The sequence below is a fragment of the Artemia franciscana genome, chromosome 4 (genome assembly GCF_032884065.1).
Source record: "Artemia franciscana chromosome 4, ASM3288406v1, whole genome shotgun sequence".
Lineage (NCBI taxonomy): Eukaryota > Metazoa > Arthropoda > Branchiopoda > Anostraca > Artemiidae > Artemia > Artemia franciscana.
In genome coordinates, this window is record NC_088866.1 from 39,397,434 (window position 1) to 39,411,089 (window position 13,656).

The 13,656-nt window shown below is 39.9% G+C and overlaps 1 protein-coding gene across 2 annotated transcripts in view; it reads right to left on the minus strand.

Moving 5' to 3' along the window:
* LOC136026410 (polypeptide N-acetylgalactosaminyltransferase 1-like) overlaps nt 1–13,656 on the minus strand; it is a gene marked incomplete in the record, with an annotated part of 99,516 nt that overhangs the window by 36,321 nt on the left and 49,539 nt on the right. For both annotated transcript variants that reach the window (XM_065702975.1, XM_065702976.1), the window contains 2 exon segments: nt 1,616–1,825; nt 3,921–4,095. In XM_065702975.1, coding sequence (XP_065559047.1) covers nt 1,616–1,825; nt 3,921–4,095 — 385 coding nt within the window.

Sequence of the window (13,656 nt, forward strand, 5' to 3'; positions counted from 1 at the left end):
ATTCTCGCAACCAAAAATATAGACGTCCACGAAATCAACAATATTGTTTTGACCAAGATTCGAGACCAGGCAGTCCTTTACAAGTCAGTCGACACAGTTTTGGAACCAAATGAAGCGGTTAATTATCCATCTGAATTTTTAAATTCCATAGATCTTTCAGGGTTTCCACCACACGTGCTACAACTAAAAATAGGCGTACCAATAATACTTTTAAGAAATATAAACCCACCAAAGCTTTGCAATGGCACTCGACTTGCCGTAAAAAAAAACAATGGAAAACCTAATAGAGGCCACAATCTTGACAGGGCCTTTTGAGGGTGAGGCTGTTCTTATTCCTCGCATTCCCATGATTCCAACGGATCTGCCTTTTCAATTTAAAAGATTGCAATTCCCAATTCGATTAGCATTTGCAATCACCATTAACAAAGCTCAAGGTCAATCATTAGAAAAATGTGGTATAGATCTTAATACTGATTGTTTTTCCCACGGACAATTGTACGTTGCATGTTCGAGGGTCGGTAAACCTGACAATCTATTTATATGCAGCGACAATTGGACAGCGAAGAATGTTGTATATTCGCAAGTTTTACGCAGTTAATTTGTATTTTGGAACCAAATGAAGCGGTTAATTATCCATCTGAATTTTTAAATTCCATAGATCCTTCAGGGTTTCCACCACACGTGCTACAACTAAAAATAGGCGTACCAATAATACTTTTAAGAAATATCAACCCACCAAAGCTTTGCAATGGCACGCGACTTGCCGTAAAAAAAACAATGGAAAACCTAATAGAGGCCACAATCTTGACAGGGCCTTATGAGGGTGAGGCTGTTCTTATTCCTCGCATTCCCATGATTCCAGCGGATCTGCTTTTTCAATTTAAAAGATTGCAATTCCCAATTCGATTAGCATTTGCAACCACCATCAACAAAGCTCAAGGGCAATCACTAGAAAAATGCGGTATAGATCTTAATACAGATTGCTTTACCAATGTACAATTGTATGTTGCATCTTTGAGGGTCGGTAAACCTGACAATCTATTTATACGCAGAGACAATGGGACAGCGAAGACTGTTGTATATTCACAAGTTTTACATAGTTAATTTGTATTGTATCTATCTATCTATCTATCTATATAAAAACGAGTTGTGTGTATGCATGTTTGTTTGTTTGTAAAAAGAGCGTTTGCATATGACGTCATTATTAGTACATACGGCTTTGTATATGGACAGACAATGGGAAAGCCAAGAATGTTGTATATTCGCAATTTTTACGTAGTTTGAAACACATATATAAATCTATCTATATTCACAGGTGGGACACAGGGACACAACTACAATGGCGCGTAACTAATATGGCGCGTAACGACTTACGCGCGCGGGGGGGCTGGGGGGGGTGTTGCAAAGCACCCCACCAACTAGGTGTTGGGGTAGTAGGCTATAGCTAGTAGGTTACAACAGCTAGTAGGCTATATTAATATAAAACCTGTAATACATTAAATCGTTAGCCAGTATGCCAATCCTGTAAACAATAAACTGCGAGTACTCGGTCTTTAGAGTACTCGGAATATAGCAGGTCTTTAGAGTATTTTTGAAATGAGAAGACAGCTCATACCTAGTTGGTCCCACGGAACTTCCTCTCCTTTTCTTTTCCCTTTCTGGGACATGTATCCAAGTGAAATGACCACTCCATGTAAATCCTCCAATTTCAAAGAATTCTCCGTTTGAGCTAAAATACTGAAGAGTCTTGTCATCAATAACATCTATGATAGGAACCAATACTGCTGTTCTACTTTCTTTTATCCTGGCCAAAAGAGGCTCTAACCTGAAATAGAGTTTTAAAACTTGTTTGTAACAAAGAATTAACTGATGGAAGACCAGGGAGGGGAGATGAGGGTCTGAGCTGGGTAAAAAGGTCGAAAAATAAAACATAAAAGAAGGAAAGAAAGGGTAGAATATCTAGGCACTTGAATAAAGATGACAAGATTTTCTCAAACAAAGTAGAAAAAAATTCAAGCGTATATTGGAAGAATAACGTATCGTAAGAATACCTTAACAGCAGATTCGAGCTTGCATGGTAAATTTCTATGAGTAAAGTGTACAAAGTGGGTTAAAACCAGCATCAAGTTCTGACAAGAAAAACCGAAATGGGTAAAAAAATTCTTAGGACTTAAATTTTTCATTTATTTTGGGTGCCATTATGACAAATCATTACCACTATAATTATATTTATGGTTGTCTCTTCAGATTTCTGGCAAGACAGGCAGAGGAGGAGAGGGTACCTTCCCCAAGCGACGTACGTACCCACCGGTTTTAAGTTACCTTTAAATCGCAAGGAATAGGTGAGCGGGTTCCGACACTTCCCCATTTCCTTGTCTTGTATCAGAATTGGTAACAAAATAAAAGCTATGTGGGATCTGGCTTTCAAGTGCTAAAGGCAACAAATAGTTTCACTTCACATGCAGTAGACCCTCCAGAACTAAAAAGCACATATCTTTACCCTCTATGCAGACAAAAAAATACTGCTACTGTGTTGCTTCTCCAAAAGTGACAGGAAAACCTGCTAAAACGACTATTTTAATTACGAGTTCAGCGAGGTCTAGCGTGCTTCCTTGCTTCAAAGATGTAGTACTCTTTCCAGGCTACCAGAAAATTTCATTACATTCACTAAGCCTTTGTATCCTACTCCTGCCACAAAGAAAAAAGGTGGTAGAGAAAAATATAAACTCGAACCTGCTTCACAATCCCAGTAACACCCACTCCTGATGTTGTGGCGGAAGTAATTGAGGCTAATAAAACGCAAACCAGTAATGACTTATCTGCCATATCCTTGGCTTCATCCATATTCTTTCAGACCCCTAACCGCTCTAGATACATTTCACATGTGACACACCAACTGGAGAAAGTTCCTCCTTCGTATATCGGTCTTGTAAAAGATGGCACCATTGTGCATGCTCTGCACTAGATGCGGACCTAGTTGGCTCTCCATAGGCCGTCGAGTTGGTACTTTTCGCTCACATGTACTGACTGTCACCAAAGTATATCCCACTTACCTGAACAGCTACACCAAATACCCAAACCTTGCCTATTAAAAGAGGATTAAGTCATATTCCTTGGGGACAAATCAAAAAGCCCGCCGTCTGCCGTTGTCATCTTTGGGAATTTTCAGAAACGTTGCAAAATGTGGATTATCTCTTCCTAAATTTCTGCACATATTTTTACAAGAGAAAATGCGACAATGATCAGTGTATACTGGTACTAAAAACCTTACCGAAAGTTTACCTGTAGTCTTAGCTTTGAGAACGAATGTGCAAAAGTACACCAGTCGGCTAAACGTCACCCATATGGTGGAATGGAAATCTACTCAAAGCAGCCAAAAAACGGGCATCAGAAACAGGATATCAGAACAGCAGATCGTTTATTGAGGATACTCGCCTTAATACAGCTGAAACTCTTGCCTCCGAACAAGAACAACAAAATATATCCAATAGCTTTCCCTCCCCACTTCCACAGATCATGCCTATCAGAAACCCGGAAAGATGGCAATACGTCCACATGGGCCCGTACCAGGTATCAGCCCAGCTCTTCTGCCAGCACACCAAATTATCGCTGTCCAGTCTCCGAAGAGAAGCAGATTTTCCCAGCTCATCGAGTCGCAAATCTAATACAGCCCTCCCTTGATTTCCATTGCACAGCCCCACCACCTTCAAATCAAGATTTAATTCATGAACAGCTCCTACAACTAAATTACTTAAGATCAAATATGAAGCCTCAAAAATGCCTTTTTAGCCCTATCTTTTTTTATTTTCTTGAAAAGTTATTTTGACCCATCTTAACGGATTTTCCTCTGTACGGTATTATAATTACTTTTCCACCTCTATCCACTTAATTCGTTGCAAGTTTGTAAATCAGATACTAACCATCCTTGCGTTACTTCACAATGAGAATCCAAAAATATTATGACATCACCACTTGCAGTCTTAGCCCCCTCTAGTCGAGCTCGGATTAAGCCATGTCTTTCTTTTAGCCTCACCAGCCGTACCTTATCAGGTAGATGACTTGTAACGTAGTAATCAAGCTTGCCCTTTAAGTGCTCTAAAAAGGAAAAATATCATTTGATTGAACAAAAATTTTTTTACAGTGATGTTTTTATTTGATCGTAAGAGTAAAAAAAAAAGCAAAAAAAAAAAACAATAGACAGAAAATTAAGATAGTTTGACGGAGAAGGAGTAGAAGTATGCACTTCAAGACGCAGTTCTGTGACCTGATTTGCACCTTAGATCACTTTCTCAAAAATTCTCCTGGCTAAGATTGAGTTTTGATTAAATACAAAACAGAATTTAGTTATTTATTTATTTGTTGATAAACCTGGCATATAGTAAGTACTCCAAACAGCAGAAAAGAGAACAAACAAAATAGAGAAAAGAGATAAGAAAACAACAAGTGATGCACACAACGAAAAATAAAGAATACAAACAAAAACATAATACCAGACCACATATCAAATAAGTGATATCGCACTTTGAGAAACAGCAAATAATAACAAAATACACGAATCATCGAAAAAGATACCAGAGATGAATGGCTACCTTGCTAAGCTAAACTCGCTTTAATTATATATACAAGGATCTATACATTTAAAAAATAAGAATATAAGGGTAAGCAAGCGAACCAAGATTAGAGTATTGGAAACTGCGGTAAAGACAGAGGTTAAGTATGTTTTGGAAACGTAGGCGCTTCGAAATTCAAAGGAAAATTGGTTAAATGTTTTCTAGAGGTATCGTCCGAGGATAGTTCTAGGTACCTGTTTGACTGACTGCATGTCAAAGAACAAGCCTTAAAGAAAATGTGGCTCGATCCAAGTTCCTATGGATATAACGAAAGCTAGGTTGAGATGTAGAGGAAATGTTTCACAGATGAAAGATTTTGGTTTTTGGCCTTCCGTTTGGGACGAAACAAAAATAGGTCGTCTCCAAATGGAGTGGGAAGTGCTCATAAAACGGATTTAAAAGATCGGGACTTCGTGATAAAGAGTAGAGATTGGGTTGCAAGAGGGGCGTGCATAGCTCTGCTGGCCTCAGTTGCCAAGGTGTGGCATTGAGTTATTAGTAGTGGCAGTAGTCTTCCTTATGCACATTTACTCAACAGATCAAGAGCAGGGGCAGGCCTTTAAAAGGCTTTGGAAATTTGTGCACACTTCACTCTAGTCTGTGTGAAGTGATTTATCTGTTTCTGAGGATGTGTTTCTATAAATCTGTTCTTATCTATTGATTTTCCAGTGATGAATCTGAGCGTGTTTTTGCTTTGTCACGTGAGAAATTAGTTCCTGTCAAGATGAAATAAAGTGCTTTGAGTAGTCATGTGTAGCAGCCGATTATTTTAATAAACTGCACTTCATACGCAAGCATCTCCATCAACGATCCCTATTAAAAGTATACTTAATGATTGGTTGAAAGTGATTTCTAAGAATTTTTATTTCACTTATGTCCAAACATCATATCAAACATCTAATTTGGATTTAATTACATACCTTCAAATTTTATACCTTTTGCGTACCTGGACAGGGAATTGCGTACCTCCTTAGCTTCTTTTCCAAAAACGCAATATTCTTAGTCAATTGAGCAATCAAAAAGTTAAACTGAAAGTATATCAGCGTTATTGGTCACTATGTAGCCATGCTGTCAAAGAATAATAGACTTCTTCTGATTCCACATCTCATATTTGGATACATATAGTGATCTCGCAGTCCGCTGTGCCTTCAATATTTTGTATCAGTAAAGAAGGAAAAAGCTGAGCACCAGTGTACCTATTTTCGATCTGTCATCGTTGCAGCCCTTCTCAGTCAATTCTTTAGCTTCTTCTTCGGGATGAGCTGAAAGCAATTTGCTACATACTTTTACATCAGTATAGCTTCAAATAAAGATCTGCGTCTGTTGATGCACTTGTTATTGTTGAATATACTCTCATTGACACTGAGCCAGAGGCTGAAAGCTCAGTCCTTGCTTGTCATAAGGTTAGATGTGCATATGATTCAAATTTGCACTCTGGAATGCTTCAACCTCTTGAAGTGTGGCGTTAACCTGGATATCATTGGCGCGCGGAGAGATATGTATTCACAGTAAAAATTTGCCTGAATTTTCCAATTCAAAAATTTCGAAAGTGCCCAATAGGGTGCTGTTTCTGTAGTGATTATGATTGCTTTGCTAGTGCTTGTGTTTATTCTTGCTATGTGTGCTATGCTTGCTTATATTGCTTTTTCTTTATAGGAGCTTGGGTTAAATAAATGCATTAATCACAATCGTTGCATGGTGTCAGAAGTGGGATCTTGGCATTGAAATATAACAGCACTATGGAAGTCCAACAGCCATCCATCAACTGGGATGCCACCTCCTTGCCAGATGAATGGAATCGGTTTGAACAGCATGCCCGGTTGATGCTTATAGGACCGCTGGCAGAAAAGACAGAAAAATCTCAGTGTGCCTACCTGCTTATCTGGATGGGAGAAAAGGGACGAGAGATCTTCAATACTTTCGAAATGGAAAAGAGTGAAGCCAACCAAATTGAACCCCTTATCAAATACTTTAAAGACTATGCAAGCCCAAAGAAAAACACTGTGTTTGCAAGATACATCTTCCAGAAGAGGGACCAGTTAGAAAACGAAAGTATTGAAAGGTACATCACAGAATTAAAAACATTGGCCAAACCATGTCTGTATACAGAACAAGATGAAATGATTCGTGATCGAATTGTCTGTGGAATTCGAAACCAAGCTGTTCGAGAGAAACTGTTAACGGAAGGTGACTCATTAACTCTTGAGAGTGCAGTGTCAAGATGTTGAACGTACGAAACAACCCAAGCTTAGCTAAAATCATTCAGTGGTAGTAAACCAATATCTATCAAGCAGGAAGTTGATGCAATCACACGTGGTCCAATCCGGAATAGCTTCCGAAATCAGAAAGCTTCTGTTAATAACCACACCAAGGGTAGAGAATGCTATTTTTGTGGTGGATCTTACTCGACCAATCATGCATGTCCAGCGAAGGAAAAATATGTACACAGTGCAAGAAGCCAAACCATTTCAAAAGGGTCTGTCGCAGCAACGAAAACGTAAACACTATTGATGAAGAAACCGAGTCATTCAGAGAGGCAGTCGATGATCAAGAAACAATTTTCCTGTATGCCATTGACAAAGGTAGGGGCAAAGATGAAGCCCTTGTCCCACTGACCTTAAACAACCAGCTTTCAGTCAACTTCAAAATTGACACAGGAGCCCAAGCAAATGTCCTTCCCAAAAACATTTTCGACAAGCTTGACCTAAAGCCGAATCTGCAATCAACTAATCAGCGACTGACCAGCTACTATGGTGCTAAGATCCCTGTCATTGGCACTTGTGACCTTACCTGTAGCCACAAACAGTGTCCTAGGGGTGCTCACAGATTCTATGTAGTCGACTCAGCATCGACCCCAATAGTGGGATATCGATCCAGCATAGACTTGAACCTCATCAAACTGGTACTCAATGTTAATGCGAAACAAACCAGCATAGACGAGAAGAACAAAAACCTCTTTGAAGGCAATGGCCGACTTGAAGGGGAATGCAACATCCATCTAAAAGATGGGTCCATACCAACCGTCTATCCGGCCAGAAGGGTACCAGAAGCACTAAAAGACAAACTCCAGGACGAACTTAACAGAATGGAATCATTGAAAAAGTCACGGAGCCCACAGAATGGGTAAATTCAATGGTGATGATCGAAAAGAAGAACGGAACTATAAGGCTATGCATAGACCCAGTAGACCTCAACAAATGCATAAAGCACCCTTACTATCCCACACCTACCTTAGAAGATGTTACAGCCAAGCTGCATGGTGCAAAGGAGTTCAGCAAAATGGATGCTCGGTCTGGGTACTGGTCATTAGTCCTTTCTGCAACTGCATCTGAGATGCCAACATTCAGCACTATATACGGGCGTTATCGATTCCTAAGAATGCCCTTTGGCTTACTTTCAGCACAAGATGAGTTCCAGCGCCGTATGGAAGAAGCATTTGAAGGGCTGGAAGGAGTAGCCATCATTATTGATGATATTCTAGTGTATGGAGCAAACCAAGAAGAGCATGATGAAAGACTCCAAGCCGTTATGGAAAGAGCACTAGAAAAAGGTGTTAAATTCAACAAGGATAAATGCACCTTCAGTGCAAGCAGCGTATGCTATTTTGGGCACGTAATTGGAGCCGATGGCATGAAACCAGACCCAGAAAAACTGAAAGCCATCGAAGAGATGCCCAGACCTCAGAGTCGTGAAGAGCTGCTTACCCTCCTTGGAATGTTGAACTACCTCGCAAAATACATTCCCGACCTGTTTACTAGAAATAAAAGCCTTCGAGAAATACTCAAATGTGAGCCATTCTCTTGGAGTCCCGAAAATGACCATACGCTGGTAGAGCTCAAGCAGTCAATCGTGTCAGGCATCTCCTTCTTCAACTACAAGAGCTTGAATGTGGAGCTGAAAGTCGACGCGTCCAGCCATGGCTTGGGAGCAAACCTCTGTAGTGATGGAGAGGTAGTAGTATATGCGTCCCGTGCACTTAGCAAAACCGAGCAAAAGTACTCCCAACTTGAAAAGGAGCTGTACGCTATTGTCTATGGATGTAAGCACTTTCACCACTACCTTTATGGGAGACGTGTCAACGGAATCACTGATCACCGCCCGCTTGAGACAATAGTCAGAAATCCTATCCACAAGGCCCCTCCAAGGGTACAGAGACTAATACTACAACTCCAACCATACGATCTTCATCTGCAATTCCGGCCAGGTTCAGAAATATCAATCGCCGACGCTCTTTCTCGTCTCCACCTCCCGGATATCAATGAGAAAATAGCGACAGAAATAGACGTGTATGTACATCAGATCTCTAGACATCTTCCTGTAAGTGATGAGAAAATCCTACGAATCCAGGAAGAAACTTCCAAAGATAGGCAACTCAGGATTCTGGCGAAACAATCCACAAAGGCTGGCCGAAAAGCAGAAAAACATACCGGTCAGAGGCACGTCCGTTATGGAATTTCTAGCATGAACTGTCAACAAACAAAGGGATCATCTTCAAAGGCGAGAGATTGGTCATACCCAAGATATTACACCCAGACATCCTGAAACAACTCCACGCTGCTCATCTTGGAGTAGAAATGACCAAGCAAAGAGTCAGAATACTGGTTTATTGGCCTGGCCAGAACGCAGACATTGAGCAGTATGTTCGTAGTTGCCAAACATGTGCTAGAAACATGCCATCAAACCAAAGAGAGCCTATTATAAGTCACAAAATACCATGTCTTCCTTGGCAACAAGTCGCATCCGGCCTATTCACGCTCAACAATAATGACTATCTTGTAGCAGTGGACTATCATAGCCGTTTTTTCGAAGTAGACAAACTCAGCTCCACTACGTCAAAGGCCGTTATCTCCAAACTCAAATCCCATTTCGCCAGATATGGCATCCCATCTATACTAATATCTGACAATGGCCCTCAGTACTCTTCGGTTGAATTCCAAGATTTTGCCAAGACATGCGGATTCACTCACAGAACATCAAGTCCAATCTACCCCCAGTCCAACGGCCTTGTGGAAAAGACTGTCCAGACAGCAAAGAGCCTAATGACGAAGGCATCAGAAAACGGTGAAGACCCATACTTGGGACTGCTCGAATACAGGAGCACACCTGTGGATGGACTAGCCTCACCATCCCAGCTTCTGATGTGTCGTCAATTGAGGACACTTCTGCCATGTACCACTGACCACCTACAAAAGAAAGTGGTCAGCAATCGCAAGTCTTTGGAGAAACGCACAGCTCTCCAGACAACAGAAGTGTCAGTATGATGCGACGTCTAGGCTTCTTCCGTCAGTAGAAGTAGGGAAATCAGAATACGTGCAGAAGACTCCGGGTGGCAAATGGAGCCCAGCAAGAGTAATTGCCCAGTCTGAGGCCCCTCGATCCTACGTAGTTGTCACAGACGACGGGTCTGTCATAAGACGGAATAGAGTTCACCTCTCAAGCCGCCTTGGTATTGACTCGGAGACTAGAGACCTTGGTGGGCCAACTGTCATATCTTCGACCCCATTCTATACTCAAAACAAAGAAATTCCGGCTCAAAAATCACTGTCACCACCCGGAAATCAGCAAAGCAGATCACCGCTGCATGCTAAAGTTCAACAATTTATAATAAACCTCAAACTTTTAAGCATCTTTCTTAACGTTTTCGAATTACTTTAATCTATTGTCAAAATATATTGAAATATTTGTGCAATTCCCAGTTTTACATTTTTAGTTTCAGTTTTCATTTTCTTCTTTATTTTTCAGACATCATATGCAAACCCTCAACACAAAAATACATACAACTTATATATATATATATATATATATATATATATATATATATATATATATATATATATATATATACTAGCTGTTGGGGTGGCGCTTCGCGCCACCCCAACACCTAGTTGGTGGGGCGCTTCGCACCCCCCCCAAGCCCCCCCGCGCGCGTAAGTCGTTACGCGCCATATTAGTTACGCGCCATTGTAGTTGTGTCCCTGTGTCCCACCTGTGAATATAGATAGATTTATATATGTGTTTCAAACTACGTAAAAATTGCGAATATACAACATTTTTGGCTTTCCCAATACTGGGAGCTTTCCGTTTCCAATTGCCAGCAATTGATCTGAAAATGTTTGACCAGAGTCATCGTTTTGCAATCGGACACGCATATTTGTAGTTAATTTTAATATTTTTACGTGTGCCCATAAATTAGAATTTTTCAGGCAAGCATTCATTTCGTCTGCAGGAGTTAAACTACGTAAAAATTGCGAATATACAACATTCTTGGCTTTCCCATTGTCTGTGCATATACAAAGCCGTATGTACTAATAATGACGTCATATGCAAACGCTCTTTTTACAAACAAACATGCATACACACAACTCGTTTTTATATAGATAGATAGATAGATAGATACAATACAAATTAACTGCGTAAAACTTGCGAATATACAACATTCTTGGCTGTCCCATTGTCTGTGCATATAAATAGATTGTCAGGTTTACCGACCCTCGAACATGCAACGCACAATTGTCCATGGGAAAAACAATCAGTATTAAGATCTATACCACATTTTTCTAATGATTGACCTAGAGCTTTGTTAATGGTGATTGCAAATGCTAATCGAATTGGGAATTGCAATCTTTTAAATTGAAAAGGCAGATCCGTTGGAATCATGGGAATGCGAGGAATAAGAACAGCCTCACCCTCAAAAGGCCCTGTCAAGATTGTGGCCTCTATTAGGTTTTCCATTGTTTTTTTTACGGCAAGTCGCGTGCCATTGCAAAGCTTTGGTGGGTTGATATTTCTTAAAAGTATTATTGGTACGCCTATTTTTAGTTGTAGCACGTGTGGTGGAAACCCTGAAAGATCTATGGAATTTAAAAATTCAGATGGATAATTAACCGCTTCATTTGGTTCCAAAACTGTGTCGACTGACTTGTAAAGGACTGCCTGGTCTCGAATCTTGGTCAAAACAATATTGTTGATTTCGTGGACGTCTATATTTTTGGGTGCGAGAATCGCTCTTTCACTTAGCCATTTATTATTATTATAATTTTTTAGAATATTCGGAAATACTTTTTCAATCAATTCATTTTTGGACGTCACTAAATTACAGAAATCAGCAGGTAGTTGTATACGTCCTGAAATTGAGTCTATCGTATCATAAATGTCTTTTTGTTCCGACGTTAACTTGGAAATGCTATTTTGTACATACGACAATAGATCATTCGTACTGTAACTTTTTTCACGATCCAATTCTACACATGTCGAAACAGCAGCGATACGGTTAGGTGAAGGCATTCCCAAATCCTGAAGAGGTTTATTTGCCATACGTACGCACAAATCTTCTATAATAACTAAAGTGTAGTTATAAATTTATGATGTAAAATCAAAAGTCATATCTGACGTCTCTAAGTGTTTTCGATGGAGTATATCTTCGGACATTTTTGACTTATATTTTTCCCATAACTCTGTAGGAGCTGATGGAGAGCAAGTTGTTAAAATGATGCCAAACAATGCACGAATTTGACTTGGGGTTGACGTTTCGCACTAATGGGGAATATGGAACAACCCACTGGTTATCTACTTCGATGGTGGTACCGTTGCCATTGTAGGTTCTTCAGTCATTTTACAATTAGAAATTTCTCTTTCAACGGTCTTCTTACAATTAAAAATTTGTCTTTGAACGATATTCTTAAATACCTGTGTCCTGGTCGTCATTTATATTCCCTGTGTCCCGGTCGTCATTTGTGTCCCGGTATCCCAGTCTGTAATTTCTTTTTGAGTGTCCCGGTCGTTATTTATATTCCCTCTGTCCCGGTCGTCATTTGTGTCCCGGTCTGTAATTTCTCTTTGAGTGTTTTTTCTTTTTAGTATTTTTTAGTTTTTTACATTTTTTTTTTCAGTTTTCTTTTTCTTCTTTATTTTTCAGCTTCACTATGAAATACATATCGCCGAACCTTTGTTATTTTAACTAAAATCTGGTAGGCATTGATGACCTTATCCAAGTCAAAATCCCAAACCCAATCATCATCGCTATCATTTTCAGTTTTGATATGTTTTGACTCTCGCTGTCCAGGTGGATCTTCATCTAACTGCGCGGTTTTGCGTTCTTTAGCCTCAAGCCTGTTTCCTTGCTGTTCTTTTGATTCCTCGGCACGCTTTCTTTTCTGACTTTCTCTATCAGCAGCAAGTTTTTTGGCATAGACTCTTTGAGCATCTTCATCGGCTTTTGCCATTGTAAGTTCATCAGTCATTTTAAACTTAAACATTAATAGATTTCTACGTGGACATATATGTCTTAAATATCTTTAATGACGTCACCGTCATAGCAAAAATGACGACAACTAACTTCATGACGTCAGCCGACACAGAAACATGACGTCACCTGATCCACAGACAGACACACAGACAGACAACTTGGTCTCGAATCCTGGTCAAAACAATATTGTTGATTTCGTGGTTAATTTTAATGTTTTTACGTATGCCCATAAATTAGAATTTTTCCGGCAAGCATTCATTTCGTCTGCAGGAGTTGATCTAGGTATTATAGGTAATGTTTGCCTGAAATCTCCCGCAAGCAATATTAATGGGCTGCCAAAGGGTTTCGACTTCCCTCGCAAATCTTTCAAGCATTGATCCAGAGCCTCGAGCGATTTTTTGTGTGCCATTGTGCACTCATCCCAAATAATAAGTTTGCATATCTTTGATTTCGGGCTGCAAGCCAAAAACTGCCATGTCACTGCCTTTGTTGACGTATTTACATATGTATTTGATTGCCTTTACGGAGTTACAGTATTCAACGTTTATGTGTGCATTAAATGTTTTTGATAATAATGGGGAATATGGAACAACCCACTGGTTATCTACTTCGATGGTGGTACCGTTACGCTTCTTTATTATTGCTGTTTTACCGCCATCTTCAGTAGATCTTCTTCTAAATTGTGGGTAACCATCATTGCCAGTAATTGTGTTGGATACTAAAAGTCGAGGATATTGCTTTGTGCACCTTCCTTTGGCCATGCATGGTGAATTTTCGTTCAGTGCACCGCAAGGTCCATGT